General features: G+C 54.9%; 1 protein-coding gene across 2 annotated transcripts in view; it reads right to left on the reverse strand.

Annotated features, from left to right (window-relative positions):
- Positions 1 to 19,222: 19,222 nt before the first annotated feature.
- IL11RA (interleukin 11 receptor subunit alpha) overlaps positions 19,223 to 22,310 on the reverse strand; it is a 34,222-nt gene continuing 31,134 nt past the window's right edge. For both annotated transcript variants that reach the window (XM_067316073.1, XM_067316072.1), the window contains exons 9-13: positions 22,085 to 22,226; positions 21,447 to 21,542; positions 20,883 to 20,982; positions 19,897 to 19,979; positions 19,223 to 19,753 (exon numbers count right to left, since the gene is read on the reverse strand). In XM_067316073.1, coding sequence (XP_067172174.1) covers positions 19,737 to 19,753; positions 19,897 to 19,979; positions 20,883 to 20,982; positions 21,447 to 21,542; positions 22,085 to 22,226 — 438 coding nt within the window. In that variant the 3' untranslated portion in view covers positions 19,223 to 19,736. The remainder of the gene's footprint in view (positions 19,754 to 19,896; positions 19,980 to 20,882; positions 20,983 to 21,446; positions 21,543 to 22,084; positions 22,227 to 22,310) is intronic.

Here is a 22,310-nt window from a genome sequence, read left to right on the forward strand (position 1 = left end):
GTGCAAATTCAGGAACTGATCTAGTGTCCACGGCACGAAGCTGTCTTGGGAGCGTGCGAAGAGGTTGGCAGGCCTGGCTGAAGGAAGCAGATCTTGCATTGTGTCCTTGAACCCCCTCTGAAGTCAAGCAGGCTGTGCAGATGCCAATAGCAGAGTGAAAGTCTTCAGCGGTGAAAAAAGACATCCTTACTGTCACTGGGGACCATCTGGGCCACACACTACTGTGCTGGTGGCAAGGATTTTGGCAGCTTTGGATTTGTTTCACCAGCACAGTTTGAGACTTGAGTTTGGAAAAAAAGCAACCCAAAGAGAGAAAAGTGCTCTTCAGGGGAAATGTGAAGCCAAAGAGTTTAGCATCAAATGCCTTTTGAAAGCAGCTGTGGTGCCTTGTTCAGAGATAAATAAAGGCTGGGTTTAAGTGGGAGAGCTGGCTGGCAGGACACGCTGTTCCCATCTCACCAAATGTATTCAAGACCACCTGTCCTTGCAGGGCTAGGTTCCCCACAGAGCTGCTGGAGGAATCGTGGTGGAGCTGAGCATTTTGGCATGCTCGTTCCAAACGGCAGGAGTGTGTCTGTGTGGGAGGCGCTGGGCATACCTTGCTCCACTGCTTGCTCTGTCCCGGATGGAGTGGTTTGTCCATCCAGCAGACAGGAGGGCTCTCTCTCACCCCAAAACAGATCACATTTCTTCCTTGCCTCTCCCCCAGGCTTTCGAGCCAGCCTGGTGCAAAGTCTTAAGAAGATACAAAGAGCTTAGAGAGGGCATGAGATCTGCATTGTGTTAGGGCCGGGTGTCTCTGGTTCACATCACCTGGATGCTGCACATATGTGCATGCAGTTTTTTGTCAAAACAGGCTGGGCAAATGGAGGGTGGGAAGACAGCTGTGTTACGAACCCTTTTGCTCTCACAAAGGTGGCCTTTTGGGGCCCCATCTCCCACCACACTGCTGTGTGAGCACGGTGTGGAGCCGTGCTGCAGTGCTGGTCTCCAGAGCTGCCTCTCCTTCAGACTGTTGACTGCACCCCTCACCCCACATCCCATGGAAAGTGCTCCTGGGCAGGGAAATTTCTTTAAAACATAGTGACCTCAAGCACGAGCTCCTTCCCCAAAAGTGGCTGCCATAGACTGAGTGTTTGCCAGGCTCCTGACACACAGCCCCATGCTCAGAGCAGAGGCAGGACTTGGTGTCTTGGGGAGGGGGAAGCCCTACAGCGCTTCTTCTTTCTCTCCAGAGAGCTCAGAGAGGGACCCGTCTACCTGGTGGTTTTATTCCACCCTTGTGAGATTTCGAGATGAGGATATTTGAGTGGGAGACAATTGTGAGAGTTTGGCTGGCAGGAGATCTGCACTGCCTGGCCCTGTGGGTAGGTTCAAATGAAGGCTGTGATGTTTGGTTGGTGAAAGGCATATGAGTCTAGAGGAATTTGACCAAAACTGGTCCTGAAGTGACCATGCTCAGCGCTTTAACAGAATGAGGAACAGCTGGAGGGGGAAACATCTGGAATAGGACCAGAAGCCAGACACACTCCTAAACAAAAGAGAGACATGGCCTTGGAGAAGAAAAGAGACATGTAAATGGAGACAGAAGAGGCCAACAGCAGGCTGGGTTTCTCTGTATCTCATTTGTCTTCCTTTTGCTACAACTGTCTAAAGTAAATACTGGGGGGCTGTGGTGTGCCAGAACAGGCTGGGCCATTCATCACAGGCTGTGCTGGCTGTTGGGACATGCCCGTGCAGAACAGAAGCTCCTGGCTGTCCCTAGGGGCTTTGCCTCACTTGCATCACCCATTTTGAGGCTGCAGCCTTTCCTGTTCTGCATGCAGGCAAATGCAAGCAAAGAGCTGCTTCTTTCAGGCAGGGCATTAACCCCAGCCCCGCAAATGTGACCCCACGGTGCTTTTCTACAAGAGCTCTGGCCAGGTTTCAGTAGGGTCATTGCTCTCTCTGCTCATAGCTCAGTTCAAGAGGTAATTCCTCCTAGGGCTGGATCTCTCCCCTTGCAGAGTATTACTGAACACAGTCAGACAAGCCTTCTGGGTCTACCTCACTGATAATTCACCTTCCTGGGCCAGTATTTTCCACTCTGAACCATCCCAATCTGCTTGGGATTGCTTCTCCTCTTCAGGAGGCTCACTTTCCTGCCCTAGACAGTGTGTTTGAGGATGGAGGGCAGGTTAGGGGAAACATTTTGACATCACTCTGCTACCAAGGGCTTACTCCAAAAGCCAAGAGAGCTAAGCTGGGTACCAGCTCTTGTCTGAAGAGTCCATAGCTCCATGCCACACTCATGTAGGTCATCAGGGACAACATGGACAGATAGTCAAATGCAGAAATGCCCAGGTGAGCTTTTTTCTTGGCTGCAGGGACACAGAATCACAGAATCACAGAATGGCTGAGCTTGGAAGGGACCTCTGGAGATCATCTAGTCCAACCCCCCTGCTCAAGCAGGGTCACCTAGAGCACGTTGCCCAGGATTGTGTCCAGACGACTTTTGAATATCTCCAAGGAAGGAGATTCCACAACCTCTCTGGGCAACCTGTTCCAGTGCTCAGTCACCCTCACCATGAAGAGGTTTTTTTCTTATGTTCAGACAGAACTTCCTGTGTTTCAGTTTGTGCCCATTGCAAAGTTTGTGCCCATGGTAAAGGGAGCTGGAGGAGGCCCCAGAGACAATGTTTTCATTCCCAGTCTTCCTGTGGGACACTTCTGCCTGAGGATTTCCAGGCAGAGGGTGACCAGAACCAGGAACAAGTAGTCAGAGAGAGCAAAGACAGAGTCAGTGGGGACAGAGCTGTCAGGAGGGCAAGGGCAGCACAGGACAGGAAAGCTGGGGAAGTCTCCAAAGCAAATGGTGTATCAGCCTGGTATTCCTACCAGGGCACAAGAGCAAAGAGCGGAAAGTCCCTGGCTGGCTCTTCTGTGCCTGATAAGGCAGGCTGGCTGTGTGCCCTGCTGAGGATGGACTTGCTTGTGGAGCCTTTGTTACAGGAAACAGAGGGGAGAGGCTTCAGGATAGCAGTCAGAGTGATGGGAAAATAAATGAGGCTCCAAGCACAGCCGCAGTCTTAGCTGGGCTCTTGAACTACATGGGGAAGTTGTTGCAAGGTTTTCTTGTGCTTTTTCTTATGTATCTAGTAGTGGTCTCTGCTGGAGAGAGATCCAGAGTGATACGGCCTCTGCTCTGATGCAGGACAGCCTTCCTTAGGCTGTGTCCTCTGTCCTTTGCACTGCTAAACTTCATCCCATATCTATTACATTAATTTCATCCTGTAAGATACCCTAACACTCCTCTGAATCATCAGTGAATGTCACTAACCTGCTCCCACATTTTGTGCTATTGCCCCACATCCAGCCCCATCAGGTCCCCAAGCAGCTCTCCAAAGGACCGAGGACCCTAATCACTGCCCTTTCAAAACACCCTGCTGCAGCATACCCTCACCCTCTGACTTATCCACCTCCCTCACTAATACTCACCTCCTCTGGTCTTGCCAAAACCAAATGGCGTCTCTGCCTGCAACCTTCTTTCCACTCCCATGTGCCTCATGATGCACCCCTCCAGGCAGGATTTACCGGGCAGAGCAACTGTGTGGGTAAGTGGGAAGCTTTGGTTTAATTAAGGTATGATTAAAACGCACCAGAACTGCACAAGGCAATGTAGGAATCAGGTCTAGCACTCCTGTGGGCAGCAAACACCTGGCTGAAAATGGGGAGCTGTTGTGTGTTGGTGCAGAGATGTGCAAGGAGGCCAACAATAACAGGGTCAGTGCTGAGGGGTCCCAGGAGAGCGGGGAGGGTCTGTGTTTGGGAAATGGGGCTGTATGCCAGGATGAGGGGTACCAGCAGTGCTGGGCTAGCAGAGGGCTGCCAGGTGGCCCTGTCCTTGGTCCCTGGGAGGTTTTCACCTACTGAGTGCTTGTCACATCCTGAGGAAGTGGCACGGCTGCAGACGGAGCCATAAGCTTTGTCTGGGAGGGAGCATGCCAGCTCCTTGACCTGATGTCCTGCAGGGCAAGAACTCCCCTGGCTCCCGGCACTGCCCGAATAATGCTGTACCAAATGATCTTGCCTCTCCAAAAAATCCCAGCCGGCAGAAAAAGTCAGCCACCCACCGGAAAAGAGAAGGAAGACACTGCTGAGCCTCTTCTTGCCTTTGTTTGGGTGGGCAGAGTCCAAGGCTATCCACAAGCTCTTCCTGGCCATGCGCATGTGTCAGCACATCCTGGAGCCAGACAGGAGCTGGCAATCAAGAAAAGCAAACTGAAAAGGACTGTGCTTGAGGGCATTCAGTCATCCAGGGGGGCCCAGGACTCAGGACATGATGGATGAGGTTGTGCAGTCTTTTTATGCACTCCCTGCACTACTATTTGCTCATGGTGATGGGCCCTTCTACCTCTTTACAGTAAAGAAATGGTTTATCCCTGCTGCCTGGGGAGGCTGAGGTAGCAGGTCTGGTACAGTGTTTCTGAGCAGCCTGGAACACATTAGGAGCTGACTTCTGCACAGAAAACTGCTGATGGGTCACTCTACCACATTTTAGGCTTTTTTTAAAAAGATTAAAAGAAAGTGATTTCTCATGACAGAGATGCATGTGGTGAACACAGCAAGCCTCAGAGCTGTGCACAAAGTAAGGGGCTGCTCTGAGTGATGCCTGCTCTCCACCTAAGTCTTTTCCAGCAGCAGTTACTGCATCCCACGTACCATTTGTGGAGGGGCAAGAGCATGCATGGTTATCTTCTGGAAAGACACCCATTTCCTCCAGGGAAAATGGGGTTCAGGGGTGGCAGACCTACTCTCCCATTTGTGGCCTGCCTGGTCTACTTAGAGGAGACTGTAAACTCTTTAGGAAGGGGACTGGCTTTTGCTTTGGGGCCCAAAGTAGGTTTGAGGCTCTAAACACCATCCACAACAGCGATGACTCCTGCATAGCTTGGACTGGCACATGTGGCTGACACGTGCCTGTAGTCTGAGTGTTGATGGTCCTTGCAGTGTGCAGGAAACCCAAGCCATCATGCTGAGTGCTAGCATTGGCCACTGCAAATGTATCAGTCCCATCCTTCCCCTCTACTGTCCTGGAGCCCCAGGAGAAGACCACCATGCTCCTCCAGGCCAGGGAGCTCTGCTTTGGTCACATAGAGCTTGTCTTTGCAAGAGGTTCTATCTCAAGGACTCTGATGTGCTGAGATGGGTCCACAAGCCTCACATCCTGTCACTCTGGGAGTCCTTCTTTCCTCTTATTGCACAAATAGCAATATTGAAATGCTTTCCAAAACTCTGATAGCAAAAGAGGTGTTTGTGGAGAGGCCAAGGGAGCTCAGCACGTGATGCCTTTGAATGCACCCTGGAGCTCATGGTAAAAGGATTTGCACAGCACACAGCGAGCATGGGAGGAAGTTGAAATCCCCATCCCAGCATGTCTCTGCTACTCTTCTTTAAGGTCCCAAGATTGTACAAATAAACACATTTCTGTCCTGTATCAGCTCAGGGCTGATGGCCCTGAGCCCTACATGGACCCCTTCATCTGCTGCTTGATGCCTCACTCCAAACTATGCTCCAGCCCGTGGCAAGGAATCACAAGGGTGAGGCAAGGGTGTCATCACATTGGTGCTCCAAACATGAAGCTACCTAGTGCTGCTACCTGGCTTTGGCCCTGGTGCCACTGTGAAAATATACCTCATCGTCCAAGTGTGGTTGTCTGGTTGTCACCAGGTTGTGCATGACCTGTGTGAGGATGCTGAAAGCCACCTGGTTTACAGACGGATGGGACAAGACCCTTGCTAAGGCCACAGTGAATGCATGGCAGTGAATAATTCGCAACTAATCAAGGATGTTTTTCAATGAGCTTTGAGCTACACACAGCTAATGTCTCACACCGGCACTGTTTACCTCTATGGCAAAATAAACTGCTGATTACACAGCAGTAGATTAAAGGGCTCTTAATGTCTTTATTGGGTACAAGATACACAGATTCAGTCCGGTAACTGTCTTCAAGGAAAAAAAATTAAAGGCAGTACTAAACGATCAAGGGAGAACTCAGCACTTTATCAGCCTTTTTACAATCTGCTCAGGTTTGCAGATTACACAGCCCTGCGTGCATTCGTTTAAAGAGTAACGATGCTATAATTCAGGTTCATATCCTTAAAGGAACATCTGCAAACCCACCACCCCTGGGGTCCTTGCCCTCCCTCCTCTCACACAGTATCAGCCAGGACATAAGTCAGTGGCTGCATTTTGTAGGAACGCTGATTGCTCCTCTCTCATGGAGGACACTGAAGCGCCATTGAGGGGCTCTGGACTGCAGGGCAGAGAAGCTGCTGTGGCCCTGCTCAGATGCGACCAGGCGTTTATTGGGTGAAGCTCTCCAGCTGACAACAAAGGCCCAGATCCTAAAGACACCAAGAGACCAAGCTTCCCTTGCTGGCAATAGGAGTGAAGCTTGGCTGGGCGGCACCCCTCCTAGCTATGCTGTTTTTGAATTTCAGCTGCTGGCTGTCACCACGATCCCTGGCCTCCTTCTGTGCAATTGTTCTCTGGATTTTCTTCATTTCAGGATCCCAGCTGTGCTTTGGGGAAGGGTGTGGGGATTATTATTAAACTGGGGAATTACAGTAGTGGTGGCAGTGGCTTGTGTCAGAGCCTGTGCTGGGAACTTTCATTTCCCTTTGCCACGAGTGCCCCAGCAAAGGCAGCAGATCCTTTCAGACATTTTTCCTTTGAAATGGCTGCCCCAGTTCCCAGTGCCTTCAAGAGGAAATGAAAGCAAGAACCTTCAAGTACTGGTACCTTTTTCTTTGGTCTCCAGACCTCTGACAGCCCTTAAATCTCTTACGGGCTTCCAGGAAGTCCTACAGAGCAGAGCACACTATATCAGTGAAGCAGGTCTGCAGATCACCCATCAGATTTTGATGGCGCTGCCATGGACCCTCAGACAACAGCTTAGGAATTGCTGCATTTAAAGTACTGTGCAGAAAAAGGGCAGATCAAAATGTTATTGATTGCAGAACTTGATCCTGGAGCAGAGCCCAAATGCTTATGCAACAGGAATAAACAAACACAGCTAAAATACCGCAGGAAGCGAAGGCCACTAACCCACCGCAGGACCTAGCCACAGACAATGCCGTCTCCTTTGTCCTTCCTTAACTCTGAGGCCTTGGTCCCTGCTGGTGTCCCCTTCTGTAGGTCACAGAAGGCTGCCATTCAAGCAATGGTGACATATGAACTGTACTAGGTTTCCTTACATTTGTTCTTTTGCATTGGACTTAGCCCTTATGGGCTCTGTAGCTCAGCAGTCATCTTTAGCCACAGTATGAGCAGGAGTCTAAGCTTCCCTTCCAGTGGCCCCTAAACACATAGCGGTGTCCACCCCAGGACATTAAGTTGTGGGGATGGGAGTAAATGAAGCAAATGTTCCCATGTGCTGGAACATTATTGTCCATGCTGAAAAATCCTCAGCACCATTCCTGGCAGGTTTTGGTTCAGGTCAACTAGCCTTGCACCAAACAACCACCTGAGGCCAAGCACCTTTTCCAGTAGGCAGCATGGATGCAGCCAGGGAAGGTGAGAGAGTTTAATAGCACAGAGGCCAGCTATCCCATGCCGGTTGGCCCCAGGGCCAGAAAGCAGTCCCAGGCACAGCTGATTTCCTAGTATGGATGTAGCTGGAGGGTCCCTGCTTTTTTTCTGTATAGTCTGGTTTCTGCATGATGCTTCCAGAAGGGCTTCAAGTGTGTCATGGCGAGTTATTGCATTTAACCCCCTGAGAGGCTGCAAGGAAAGCCAGCTTGGGCTGGAGATGCTCATCCCTTACCTCTGGGCACAGAAAACTTATTTCTCCAGACCCTCAGCTACCCTGCCTGCTCACGCCTCCCATCTGTCACCTCCTGGGGGGATCTGAACCATCATAAAGGGAATGAACAGCTCCATGACCCTCCGCTCAGACCAGCACAGCCCCTCTGCGTCTGTAGTCACTGCTCCACATCACAGGCATGGCCAAGACCCCTTGAGAGTCCACAGTGAGAAGGATGCAGGTCCTTGGCTGGAATAGCTTGGTGCAGTTTCACTGCCATCTCCGAATCATTGGTTGCTTTCTGCTAAAGGATTCTCTCACCTGGCAGCACCAGGTGAGGGATGTGGATGGTGTAACTCTGCTGCAGGCAGCAGGGAACATGGCTGGCCAGCTTGCTTTGGAACCACTGGCCTGCTGGTTAGCTTGGTACCAGTCAGCACCACAACCAAAGCAGGCTCCAGCCTCCAAGGACCTGAGAAGGGGAGAAGGCAAGGTGAGGGGACTGAGGGGGTGCCTGCTGCTCATGGCAGCCTGTCACCCTTTACAGATGCCACACAGAGGCAGGAAGTGTTTTTGCTTGGTGAAAGCCACCCAGGATGAAAAGACCAGAACCTTTAGCCTACAGGGAAGGGCCAGACCAGCTCCCGGGACCTGGACTGGAAAGCTGAAATCAGACACGCCATAGCAGTGACGTGACATCCTTAGGTAAAGGGAATTACCCATCCCTCTGTGTCCTCAGGTCAGGAGTGGGGTGGAGTCGAAAGTCAGACAGGAGCGATGAGTTCAGGTTAGTAGAGCAGGGCAATATTCGATGGCCTGGGGCGTACCAGCATGGTCTCTGATGTAGTGGCTGTGCAGGCACGCAAGCTGGAAAAATATTTCCTATTGGCTCAAACCATTCTGGATTTGTAAATTATACCTGCCAGAGTAATGCAACCGCATCTGTGCTGAAGTACTTTTGCTCTCCTGCCTTCAGAGATTGTGACTTTGGCAAAGGTGTGGGGAAGCTTTTAGCTATGGGGATGCACCAGAGCCCATGCAGTCCATGTTGTCACTGCCTCTGCCCTGATCCCAAAGTCCCCAGACACCAGCACGTGCCAACACAAGCGCTGGCAGGGAGCCCAGCTCTCCTGGAGTGAGCCAGAAAGACTTTTCACTTGCTATGCTTGTGGTTCAGTGGTCATCACAGTGGGTCAGTGGGTTTCGCTGAGGCTTGCTGCCCTGAGCCACATGCTGCATGCTGGCTCCTGACAGTTCTCACAGTTTCTGTTTCCCAGTCAGCCTCCTCCTTTCATTTTTTTACATTTTCTCTTTGACTATAAAAAGTCCCAAGAGGGACTTCCCAGTCCTCGCTGAGGAAGACATAATAATCCCTTCCTGAAGGAAGCATCCAGGAAGCCTGAAGGACCCTTCTCATCCCAGAGTAAATGATGCCAAACAACATCCCCAGGCAGGAAATGTTGGAGGCAGCAAAGGAGGTGATGCTGCCAGAAGTGGGGCTCCTTAGCACTTCGTGGAGGAAATACAGCTGCTACTGTTAGTTCATTAACATGCTGGGTGGTTCCTAGGAATGGCTCCTTTTACAGCCACACAGAGAGTGCACCCTGAGGCACCTTTACCAGGCAGACTGTTTCCTACGTTCCAGTTTGCGTTTCTTGATGCACACGTCCAAACATTGCAGAGCATTAGAGCCCCAGGTTTTCCATGAAAGCAGGTGGCACACTGCTAACTGCCAAAAGTCCCTTTGTGGCCCTCCAAGAAACACTTCAAGTGGGAAGATTTACTTCTTTCCGTTCTGCTGTCTGGAACTGCTCTCTCTCAGAGGTGACTACCAGAGATCTTTGTTTTAGACACAAAATCTTCTTTTGAGACTTCTCTTCCCCCAGGTGAATCTACCTATATGGTGGCCCAGGGGATCTCTAGGAAGATTTGCATTCAGGTTCTTTACTCTTGGATGGTGCTGGAGGCTGTTGATCCTGTACAGCGGCTGAGTTTGTATCCTGCCACAGAAGCAGTCCCCTACATGGGACAGACACAGCTGATTAATATGATGCATTTCTCTCCATTAGTGTTCAGAGCAGACCTCAGCATTGCCTAATTGGTTTGATTTGTCTGCATTAAACATTTACTATCTATGGTTAACTCTTTCATTAACTATGAGGCATCATGTTTAACTGCACAAAAACATTGTAATGGTTCCAGAGCCAGCAGGAAACTCACAGAAAACTTCTGTGCAACGTTAATACTAGAAACCACAAGATAATCTAGGGCTGAGTACAAACAAACATGCACAAGCCTGGAAATACATTTGGGTTGGCAAAAATATCAGACAAGTGTGCACATCCACCTGCACAGCCTTCATTCCTTCCTCCTTCATTTATACAGGCATAAGGGCTTGTACATGGACCTGGGGGTTTGCTGTCATGCAAGCAGGAATGGGCACACTTTTGGCTTATGAATCACAGAGTACTTAATTCCCAGCAAAGCCTTTGGGTTTGTTTAGCTTTGTGGCTGCCCCAGAGTTCATGATATTACCCAGGGTTAACAAGTTGTGTCTCTTGTATATATAATTGACACTCAGACCCATGAGCACAAGATGAGGGATGGATCTCCTATGATGGGGGCAAAACCAGGCAGTTAGGAAACAAAAGCAATTTAAGAAATGACAGAGAAAGAAACTGGACCCTGAAAATTTGAGTTGTTTGGTTTTTATTCCTTTTGAACCATTCTTTCTTTCTGTCTCTTGGACAAGGTTTGGATTGAGAAAAACCTTTGCAAAAGGGAAAGTCGAAACATCCTGTTTCAAAGTTGTCGCAATGAATCATTCCAGCCCTGCTCCCTTTGGAAATTGCAATGGAAAGTTCTGACACTTCCCAAATTTCTCCCTCTTGCTCCTGCATCCAAAGCACTCTCCTCTTCCAAACTGACCGGTTACAAACCGCATGCAAACTTCGCCTGCCGCTAACCCGGCTTTTGTCCAAACTGCTCCAGGCTTTGCATCTCAGGGTTACTCTAAGTTGCCGCACGGGGTAGATTTCCCCTCATCCGAGGAACAGCTGCGAGATCGCTGCCAGGCAGCTCCGGCCGACCTGGCCTCTCCCAGCCCTTTGCCCCGGTACAGAGAGGCCAGAGAGGCCGTTCACCCCCTGCTTTGCTGTCAGGGAAGTTTTCTCAGCCTCCTTTCCCAGGGGAAGGAAAATAATTCCTTTAGAGGCTGTTTTAAAGGCAGGGTTTGCCACCTAGTGGGAAAGTAGGGTCTGGGCATCCCTCTTCCCTGCTCAGGGCAGTGGTGGGCCCAGGGTTCACCCTATTTTTAGCATTTTAGGAGCCGCTGGCGCGAGACAGCCCCATACTCCTGCCGGCCCATCGTGCAGCACCAATCCCCGCTCCTTTGCCCCGCCGGGATCATTTTGGGGTAACCTGCCTCCAGGGAAGATGCCCCCGGACCAGCGTCCCCACGCAGCCCCAGACCTGCATCCCCCACAGCACCAGCCATCCCGAGGAAAGGCCTTCCCGGGGCCCGGGGCCGTGCAAGGGCTGCCACAGGTGTCTCGCCCTTGCGGGGCACCCCGCAGGGGCATTTTTGTACCCCACAGAAATAAAGAAACCAGGTTTTGAGCACCGGGCCTCTGCGGCAGGCGGGGATGGCGTCGGGCCGGGCCGGCCCTGGCAGCCTCCGCGTGGCGGCAGGGCCCCCGCGGGGCTGCTCTCCCGGCCCCACTGCCGCCGTGGGCCTGCCGAGCTGGGGGGATGGTGCCCGGGGGATGGTGGGTGGCCGGAGGGGGCGGCCGGAGGGTCCCCCCCACCGCCGCGGGCCGGGGGCCTCGGAGCAGGCCGCTGTCGTCATGGCGACGTGGCCTGCGGGGCCTGCCCTGCCGCCTGCTCCCTCGGAGGCACCAGGAGGGATTCGGGGGCCGCCGGCGGCCCCGGGAGCCCGGCCCACCCCCCGTTCCCCCCCTGCCCCCCGTCTCGCTGGTGAGCGGCACCCTGCCTTCTGGGGAGGGGGGGCCTTATGGCGGGGCAGGGGGCATTTCCATGCCTGTGGCACAGCGGGGCCCGTGGCCAAGCCTGTGGCTCCTGGCCCCCATGGCAGGCCGGCGGGGGTGGTGGTGGTGGTGGTAAATGCTGCAGTGCCAGCTCAGCTTTTTGCGGCCCGTTGCCATCCTCAGGGAGCTCGCTGGACCCTTCGCAGCCAGCCATGGATGCCTTCATGGGTAAGGATTGCCAGCCCAAGCTCCCAGAGCAGTGCCTTGTGCCTGACATCCGTGAGGAGCTGAAGGAAGGACTCTGGAGTGGGGGAGAAAGCACCATGTCCCGAATAAACAGTGCCTTCCAGGTCAGCAGCCTCCCTGGGTGTCAGTGCCATCCAGGTTGCCATTCTCCTGGGAGATCAGGGCCTTCCAGGTCTCCATCCTCCTGGGAGTTCAGGGCCTTCCAGGTCGCCATCCTCCTGGGAGATCAGGGCCTTCCAGGTCTCCATCCTCCTGGGGTGTCAGAGCATCACAGAGGCACTGATGGTGTCTCCTGGCTCTGTGACCCCATTTCTGCTAAGCCCCAGGAGATCCCAAGTGTAGACATGGATCCATCACTTTTAGTGCCATAGCATCTCAGGGTGCTCAGAGTGGGGCTGCTGGACACAGAGGTGAATATACCAGCATGTGTGAGGAGCTCAGCTGCTGCCATGTCCAGCAGATGTCCCAGTGGCTGGGATTGCTTGTCCCCTGGGAGGACTCTGTGTGCTGTAACCCTGCAGAGATGCACAAGAATCCCAGTCATGTTTAATTTTGGCCAGTCATTTTCAGGATGCAGTGAGGGACCCTGCTGCATTGGCCTGTCTGTCTGTCTTCCCTGAGAGTGCAAAACCCCAGGACCTGTTCAGTGAAATCCAGGGAGCACCTGAGTCCCTCGGCTGGTAGAGGAGCACCTGTGTAGGGCTAGGTCGTGCTGTCTGCACTTCTTTTCTTTTTATCCATCCCTGCAGACAAAGCAGCTGATGCAACAGCTCATGGAAGCAGGGGAAAGTAAGATGGTGGGAGGAGAGCAGGTAGGGTGCCTTCCTCCTCCCATCTCCCTGCTGGGAGCACACTCCCTGTCCCTCCCAAAAGTCATCCCTCAGAATGTTTCCAGCTCTGTTTCAGTCCCCACAGTTCTGGCGACAGCTGGAGGAGGAGATGGAGTTTATGCCAAAGAGGAAGGGGAGAGGTCATCTCCAAGCAAGTGACATGGCAGCATCTAGAAGATCTGGGCCAAGCTTGGGGGAGCACTGCAGGGGCTAAGGGTGGGGGTCCAGGTGCCACAGAGCAGCAGAGGTGTGCATGGGGGGGATATGCAGTGGGTACTGTTCTGCAAAGTGATATGGCTGCATGTCTCCCCCTGTGCCACCACAGTTTGTGGCAGGTACATGAAACACTGTGAACTCTTGGTTGGACAACAGGCCTGGTTTTGGTGTAAAAAAGTCTGGCAGGGAAATACTGTGCTTTGTGAGCTCATCTAAAGTGCTGCTTCTGCTTTGAGAAGGGAACAGCCCTTTCCTGAGAGCATCATCAGAAACAATGCTTGGGTACAGCTAAGCTGCTGGCTTTAGCCTCCTGGCAGCTCTGTGTTTGTGTGTTGGGCTCTTCCAGGCCATGAAAGACAAAAAGTACCCTGGGGGCAGGGAGGGGGCCAGCCCCAGCAAAGAAAGAAAGAATCAATCTTTTAGTGCAGGGAAAAGCCTACAGTGGGGCACCAAGAAGAGATGTCTCAGACTTCTTTCCTTTCTTTGCCCCCTCCACATCTGTTTGGGTGCCAGCACGTCTGGCCTGGCAGGTGATGTCTCTCATTGTGCGGGGGGGCAAGGAGCACTGTCTCCCCGACCCATGTCCAGGTCTCCTCTCATGGTCTGCTCTCTGGATGCACTCTGGGAAGTGTGCTGTGGGAGACAAAGCCCTTCTTTCTTGCAGACATTGATGGGAAACCCACTGGATGCCTTCAGGGTGATGAAGTCACCTCACCAAGAGGTGAGTGGGTTCAAATCCTTGGGGTTTTCCCTGCCGTACAACCCATTTTCCCTCTTGTTTTTTTGACCGTGTCCTCTGGCCAGGTACCATAGCTCTGTCTATAGGACAGCTTGGTGGGGACTGGCTTTCAGACTCCCCAGCCAGCAGAGCCCTTGTGCAGGGGGAGACTCTGGGTGTCCTGGCATGGGCAGGGTGATTTGGACCCTCCCTGTTTTTCAGGAAAGAGAGAGGAAGATGGGGAAGGAGTTTGCAGGCCTATGGCAGCTAGAAAGGGAGGCAGATGAAGAAAAGTGAGTATGTATGATTTCAGGGGTCTCCAAGGGGCCAGGGGCTTTGACTCGCTAGCAAGACTCCAGACAGGAGTATCCCACTTGCAGGTGAGATGAAATCTATACCCAGGGTGAATGCTCAGCACTGCATTTTTAAGGCATTTTTGTTTGGATTTGCCATGTCCCCGGGGCAGGATGCCTGCTGCCCTCCCACCCCCAGTGCCCTGACAGTGTAATGTGAAAGCTGCTTGGTCCAGGGAGTTATGCTCCTTCTGGAAACGGCCACAAAACCTGGGGAACAGGGTCTGAGTCTGCCCTGGGATCCCTAACAGCTTGGGGGACTGCATTTACGAACAACACCATAGGAAGCTGCAGCCACTGTATCTTTTTGTTACAGATTTCTAGGGCAAGTCAGAACCACAGCCCAGAACAGCCCTCCTGTCCCTTGGACAAAGGGGGATGCTTCCTTCCCTCTCTCTCCAGGCCTCTTTTCTCTCTCCAGTGACAAAACTCACAGTCAGATGGTGAAGATTTCCATCTTCCCACTGCCTTAGCAGACTGTGACATTTCAAGGACGGTCTCTCAGCATTTCCTGGCCTGATTCAGCTCCTGAGGGGGATGCAACCCCTCTGGAGATGCCCTACTCTCTCCTCAGACACAGGGGACTTGCCCTGGTAATTATTTGGGCTCTGTCTCCTCACGTTAACTGTCGTGCTGTTTCCATGAGAAGTGGGTGTGTAGCTCACACCTGGGACTTGCTCCCAAACACTAGCCTTGTTCTACCTGTGGGCCTCCCCTTACCACCCTTATGCGTTTGGGCTTCACAAATCAGCCCCTGCACAATGAGCATCTTTAATGCTTAGGAGGGTGTTAGAGCATCCAAACTGTCTGTTCATTCATCCGTCCAACCATGCATCTACACGTTCATCCATCCTTGGCTCCTTCCTCCGACCCATGCATAGTTCCCACCTTGCTACTTACTGACTACATACGTATCCTTTCCTTTCTCCCTTGCCCAATGACCTATACCTCTGTTACATGCCCCTATATTTTCCAGGATCTACTGGGGTTGCTTTTACTTCTTCCCCTGGCTCAGGATGTGGAGGAGAGGGAAGCAGGAGCAGCCATGAGAGGTAAGTTAAGACTGTCTTGCTTTACAGTCCTGCACAGGCAACCCAGCCCCTCCCCTGCAAAACGCAGGCTGATCCTGGGAGTGAGGTGTGGAAAGGAGGGGATTGGGATTCAGGGACAGCACAGACATTTAGCAGGGTCTGTCACATTCAAGCAATCCAAGCATCACTGTACAACTGTCTATACCAGTGATGTGCTGCAGTGGTTTTGGTCCAGACTGACTATCATTTTCCCAAATAAGTCCTGGATGTGGCTGGGCTGATTCATCCCAGCCCTCTGCCTGAGATGCTCTGGATGGGGCTGCCCGGTGCCAGATGGAGACATGTAGCACAGACATGGGCCATTTGGAGCCTCAGTTCTGGGGACGTTCCCTGGCATGTTGCATTTCCTGCTTTAAACTTTGGGCCCACAATGGGACCTGGGCCCTGCTCTCCCATGCTTTCCTCCTGCAGGGCCTGGGCTGTTCCCTGCTGGGAAGTGGGACCTGTTCCCACTCCTTGGGGGAGTACATCCCACAGGCTGTCTTGACTTGACATGGCCTCAGCACCCCAAGGCCTAGGTCTTACCTTGTCCCCAGAGATCTTGGCACAGTGTCTGCCCTGTGGAGGGTGGGATCTTGCAGCAAAGCAAATTTGGAAGCGTCTCTGCCTACTCTGGGCAGGGTGTGTCCAGGCAGTGCTCCAGCCTGGAGCAGGAAGCCTCCTGCTAGCTCAGTGACTGCAAGTGTGAGCCACTGAAAGGCTTGAGCCCTGAGGAAAGTGCCCTGGCCCAGCGGTGGGATGGGGAGGTGCCAGTGTTGGGACTGTTTTCATGGTCTCTTCTTTTCCTCCTCTGCAGTTTGGAAGTGAATTTTGGCATCTGGAGCCCACTCCCTTATCCCAGATTTCTATGTACCCAGCCCTCCCCTTGCATCTTCACTGGTCCAGAGGAGAGCCATGTTATGTTCATTCATGTCCAGTGCCAGGTCACACACGCCCCTGGCAGCTGGGTTCCCAGAGTATGCAGCACCCAACATTAAACATCCTGATATCCCCAAGCACTGAGCTCCCTGCTTCCTTGGGGTCCCAAGTTGCCTGTGTGTCACATCTTCAGGATGCTGGTGGGGGCATGAACACACCTCTCAGCGCTAGCCTGAGCTACCTGCAAAGCTTGCCTGAGCTGCGGGGCATCCTGCCAAGCAGCCACCGTTGCCCTCCCCTGTCCCTCAGAGCGTGGCAAGCAGGACTTTGTGGCTGAGTGCAGAGCTCTCTCACCTGCTGTTCATCTCTCCCACTGCCAAATAGGTGCTGGGTCACATCTTTAAAGATTTCATCAAAGGGGAAAAGGGGCTGAACCCCAGGGTGGAGGGCAGTGGGGTGCAGTGATGAGAACCAGATGTGCATCTCCAGCCTGCAAGCTTTGGTGATCACACCCCGATCATCAAAACTGGGTGTCCCCACATCCTGGCAGGCCCAGCCACACTGAGGCAACTAAGGAAGGAGACAGAGGGCTTAGCATAGGGGGGGCAGCGCAGCTCTGGGTCCCCTCTGCCCATCAGCCTTTATTTCAGAGATTGCAGAGGATCTGAGCCTGCTCCTCACCCAGGGCTGAGCAGGGATCTGGCACACAACCTGCCCCATGGCATTTCCACAGTGGTACCACCTTTGCAGACCATCAGCTCCCCCCATTTCAGGAGGGGTCTGTGCGCTGGGGCTCCCAACGCATGCATGCTCAAGGAGAGGGGCAAAGCTTGCTGCAGTGCTCAGTCTGGACATCCCCATGCTGCTGCCCAGCCTTGGCAGCCTTTCCCATCTACCCGCCTGCACTTGCCTGCATGAAGCAGACATGCTTTGTCTTGTGTATGTGCTAGGCTCCAGTTGCCTCTGTACCACCCTGGCCAGCAGCAATTCCCTTTTATTTGGAGCAAGGCTGGATTTTCTGTAGGAGTTTATAAGCGGGACAGGAGATGGGGGCCAGAGCTGCCGGCTCACACTCTCTCCCATTCACTGGCCAATGCATTCCTGTGTCAAGAGCAGGTGTCAGCCTCTAAACCAGCACCATGTGCCTGGAAAACACTGAGTGCCGCTTGTAAACACCAAAGCCACGGATATGGGGTGCATATTGCATGTGTTCAACAGCATCCTACAGACAACCGGAGTCCTGATCCCCTCCACAGTAGTAGGGAAGGTGGTGATAAGAGCTGATTTCCAAGCAATAAGGGCTACCCATGTCATGCTGGGGATCGAGGAGACAAGGATGACCCTGGCACATTGGAAATGGGGTGAATGCTGGAGAGAGATGCTGCAGGCTTGGCTCTGTGCCTGCCCCATGCCAGCTCACCCTGCAGCTGGTGCAGGTTCAGCTGTGCAGCTGGATGAGCAGGGCAGCTCCGGGTACACACGCAGCCCCCTCTTCCCCTGTGCAGGCCCCAGCCAAGCCCAGAGGTTGCAGGGACCTGCCAGGGCACCAAGATGCTGCGATTCCAGCTGCGCGCACCCCAGCTGGGGACCAGAGCCCAGCAGGAGGTGATGGCAGCATGACACAGCTGGAGCTGGCAAGGTCTGGGATGTGCCTGGAGAGGGGATGTGGCTGTTGGGCCCAGAAACCCTGTTTTTACCTGTATATGTAGGCACACACAGAGCCCTCCCCAGCTCAGTGACCTGCTTTACCTGGACTGGGGCGAGTCCTGCTCCCATTCTGGTACCATACCAGGGATGGAGGACTGACCCTCTATCTCCCTCACCCAGGGCAAAAGTGCTCACCGGGGCTAGCGAGGGGCGGGAGCACTTCAAAGCTCAGCACTGGCATGGGCAGCCCTGTTATCCCAGCATCCAGGGCTGGGTGCGAAGGGGCGCCCAGTAAAGGCAGAACTGAGGGCTGGAGCACTGGTTAATGCAGAGGGGGATGTGGGGGCAGGCTTGGTGCCACAACCCATTGCAAAGGACACAAGGCTGCCCCTGCCCTCACCACCACGGCATTGCCCAGGTTTGATCCTGAACACCAGGACCCAGGGTAAGACTAGACTGAAGCCACATCCCAGGACCCAGCCCTGCCTCACTGTGCAAGAGCACCGCAGTGGGACGGATCCAGTGCACCCATGGCTGCCTGGGACCCCCAACAGCTCCTTCCTTGCCCCCCCGGAAGGGCCATGGGGAAATGCCCCACACCGTTCTGGCCCTGCCTTGCCCATGGCCCCCTGTGCAAAGCCCCATGACACTATGAGGTACAGCCTGGACACGCTCGGACGTTTTGAGGGGTCCTCCCCAACCCAGCCTTCACAAGGAGCCTTCAGAGATATCCTTCCCGCCGCCATGCTCCCACTGCACCCCGGGTTCAGGGGCAGCCCTGCGGCCCAGCCTGGAGTGACACATTTCCCCTGCTGTGCTGGCTGCAGGGCAGAGCCCCTGGACCCACCCTGCCCTGGCTCTGCTCCCCGCACTCCCTGCGCCAGCCAGCACCGCCACTGCCTGAATTTCCATCCAGCCCCATCTGGATCTCATTGGGCCATGGAGCCGCTGGCGCTGAGCACCAGGGTTGGGAGGTGCCAACACATGGAAATGATTACAGGGGCCGGGTTGAGCAGAGAGGAGGGGGCCCAGCCAGCACACTCCGAGCAAGGGGGGTTGTGCAGAGGGTCCTGTCCCTGCAGCAGGGCTGGTGAGGGCAGCAGCAAGTGAGATGTCCCAGCCAGGAGGCTGCAGCTGCCCTGGGGCATGTGCTGATGACTCTCCTGAGAGACAGGGAGGCTGGGGATGGGCAGAGCTCTGTCTTTTGGGGGTGTCCTTCCCCTAAGGACTCCTTAGCTTGCTGGGACATGGGCCAAGGCTTATGCACAAGGACCATCCTCTTCTGGCATTCAGCAAGGACTGGACCTGGCAAGGGTCTCTCTCAGCCCACCAACTCTCTGGGGAGAGGATGGAGTGAAGGCGCCCTGTTTGGGGACCAGCCATGTATGCATCTCCTTGCAAGGACCAAGCGTGCCCAAGCCAGCATCTCTCCTCCTGCCTGGCACCACGTACCTCTTCCCTGGTCCTGTATGACGTGCAGAGAGGTCCGGCTCAGGCAACACCAACACTACCCCCTTTATTGGGATCACTGCTCCTTCCTGCCTCGGCGTGGAGGCGAGCCTTCTGCCTGCTGATGGCTGGTGGGGGGGGTGACGGGCCAAGGAGGCAGGCAGGGCTCAGCACTGCACGGTCACTGATGCCCGCAAACCAGCACCCCGCACCCTGTGCCCATGGTCCCCTTCCACGTGGCGCTAAGCAGCGAAGTGGGGCTGGCTCGGTGCCCCATCCCCATGTTGTATAGCAGCGCCTGGCAGTGGGGACCGGCCCATCGCGTTGAGTCTGAGATGTCTCCAGCTGGCTCCTGGCGGGCACAGGCAGCCCTAAGCTCCTCAAAGCACAGCCTCTCTCCTTAGGGTCCATCTTGCGCCCAAATGGTGCTGGGGCTCAGGCAATGTCCAAAGCCAGGCCCTGCTCCATGCGGCGGGGAGCCCTTCTGGGGCCAACAGTGGTGTCAAGTCCCGTACATGGGTGAGTAGGTGCTCAGATGGGGGAACGGCAAGGCTCACTACAGGATCTGGGCCTCTGCAGAGAGAGAGAGAAGGCAGAGGGGTTACAAGGGGCACAGCCCCATCTCCCCCTTCCCAGGGGGGCAGGCCTGCCCAGACTCGGGGCGCGTGGCACAGAGCCCTGCCCTGCACACACGATCGCAGCCCCTCGGCACTCACTCGGCAGAGCCTTCAAGTGGGTGGCAGCAACCAAGAAGTTGTGGGGTTTGGTCTCGTCTTTGCCGTGTTTCCTCATCCGGAGCCTGGGAACAGAGCAGGGTGGTTGAAGAACCCAAGCAGTCCTCCGTGGGCACAGGGAGAGTAGTGCCTGCCCAGGTCCCTGGTGATCCTGCTGCACACCCTGTCCAGCTGTGCCCAGCACATGAGCTCCAGGTGGCACAAGGGTCCTGCCACTAGACAGGGGCTGGGACAGGGACCAACCACACAGCCACAGTGCTGGCAGGGAGGGCCACAGCAGTGGTGGGATGACAGGTAACTTGTCAGAGTGGGACAGGATCCAGTGGGGCAGTGCCCAAGGGCAGGATTCAGATGGAAAAAGGCAGATTAAGGGGTCTCAGCACTGATTGCGGAGCATAAGAGTTTGGGGGTTTGGGTGGCACATTATTAGTGGCAGCATCTTTGGGGGATAGAGAATAAGGATCCCTGGATGTGGGCTCCTTAGGAAGACCCCAGGCAGGGTGTCGTATACAGCCAAGCCTCCCCACACTGCTTCCTCTCCCCGATCTCTACCTGGGGCAGCTTCAATCCTGCCCCACTCCCACTCCAGCAGCAGAGCTGATTCTGATCCTCCCAGCCAGGAACCTGTGCCCCTCCGCAGTGGTGGGCTGCTCACCAACATGTCCTGGCCAGCAGAGAGCCCAGCGCACCTGGAAGTATGGGCAGTGCCAGCAACTGGGCATAAACCACCGTATCGGGCTGGCCTCAAGTCTCCTTGGAGTGGGACCCACAGCACAAGGTTGGGGAGGGATGGGGGACCTTTGCTGGGGTGATCAGGGGCCAGAGTGGGGTAGAGATGGCAGCAGAGCTGATGGAGAGCATAGAGCTGGGAAAGCAGAGAGCTTTAGTGACAGAGCTGGGGTTGGCACCACTTCACACCCAGCCACAGCTTGCTGGTGCCACACAGCCCCCACTGAAACACGACCTACCAGACAAGGATGGTGATGACCAGAACGGCAGCCAGGATGAAGAAGGCAAAGATACCAAGGGAGACCAGGATGGCCACCTTCTCCAGTGGGTCGCTGCGATCTAGGACAGGTGGGCAGAGACAGACCATCACAGCCAAGGGATGCCACAGCCCCACATTCTGCAGGGACCCCGCAGCCAGGAGCAGATGGGCAGGCTAGTGCTGGGGTGGACCCTACCCTCCTTTGGGGCCTGCACCCACCCTGGAGAGCTGCTGGATCCCAGGACCTCCATCATGCCCCACAGCCCTCGATGCCCCAGGGAAAGGAGAGGCAAGGACTCGCAAGCTCCCTCCAGAAACCTCCCCAGCCAAGACCCTTGCAGACCCCGAGGGGCTCTAGGACCCTATTGCAGGCTCTTGGGCATGCTGACACCCTGCAGCTTGCCCAGCAAAGCGGAGACATGCAGGCACGGGGTCTCAGGAGATGGGACCTTTCCTCACCTGCTCCCAACCACACACATGCCCAGGCAGCCGGCGGCCCACTGGCTGTCCCCACTCCCGCCCAGGACCTCCCAGCTCTACTCACTGATGGGCTCAGGATTGGGAGCCTGCGAGGGCTCCTCAGCCAGGCTCTCCAGGCTGGCATCTGTAGTGGTTTCTTCACTCACCACAGTGGCAGGGTCTGGAAAGACACAGACGGTGGGCATCAGTCACCCTGGGTGCTGGCAGCACTGCAGGGACTCACACAGAAGGGTGTCCCTGGGGTCTTGCTGTGCCCTGGGGGTCCTGGGAGCCCCAGGGTGCCCCCAAGATGCCAAGGGCTTTGGGGAGCAATCCTCAAATCCCAGCAGCACAGCTGCAGCCTGCCATGGGGCTGCAGGGACTATGCCCTACAGCAGGGCTGGGAACTGGGGCCACTTTGCCCCCTTGCAGCTGCGCCTCTTGCCGTGGGGAGTGTTTGGATGGTGCACGTAGCTTTCTTGGGTCAGCTTTAAGGGTGAAAATCATCCGCTTTGTTTCTGTGGCACCTGAGAGGTGGGCATGTTCATGGGGCTTCAGGAGCTGGAGTTTGCCCTGAGCCCAGCCCTGGGTGATACTCGAGGGAGGAGGGATGTTGGAGGGAAGGGGCTGGAGAAGGGCAGGCCAGGGTGCTGAGGGGCTGTGGAGACGGATGGCGCAGCCCTGTAGGGATGCTGAGGGCTGCAGCCTGCCCCTATCCCACACCTCTGACTGGTGTCGCCCGTGCCTCCGCGCTCCACTCGCTCCAGTTTCCTGCGTCTAGGAAATCCTTCGCACTGACTTGGACCACGTGTTCCAGCCCTGCGAAGGCGTCTGTGATCACCTCGGAGAGGTTCACTGTCTCCACCTGCACGGCACAGAGGGGAGCCGCTGAGCGCACAGAGATGCCTCCGGCCACCCCCAGGGCTTGGGCGACCTCCCCAGCCCAGCT

This window comes from Apteryx mantelli, chromosome Z (genome assembly GCF_036417845.1).
Source record: "Apteryx mantelli isolate bAptMan1 chromosome Z, bAptMan1.hap1, whole genome shotgun sequence".
Lineage (NCBI taxonomy): Eukaryota > Metazoa > Chordata > Aves > Apterygiformes > Apterygidae > Apteryx > Apteryx mantelli.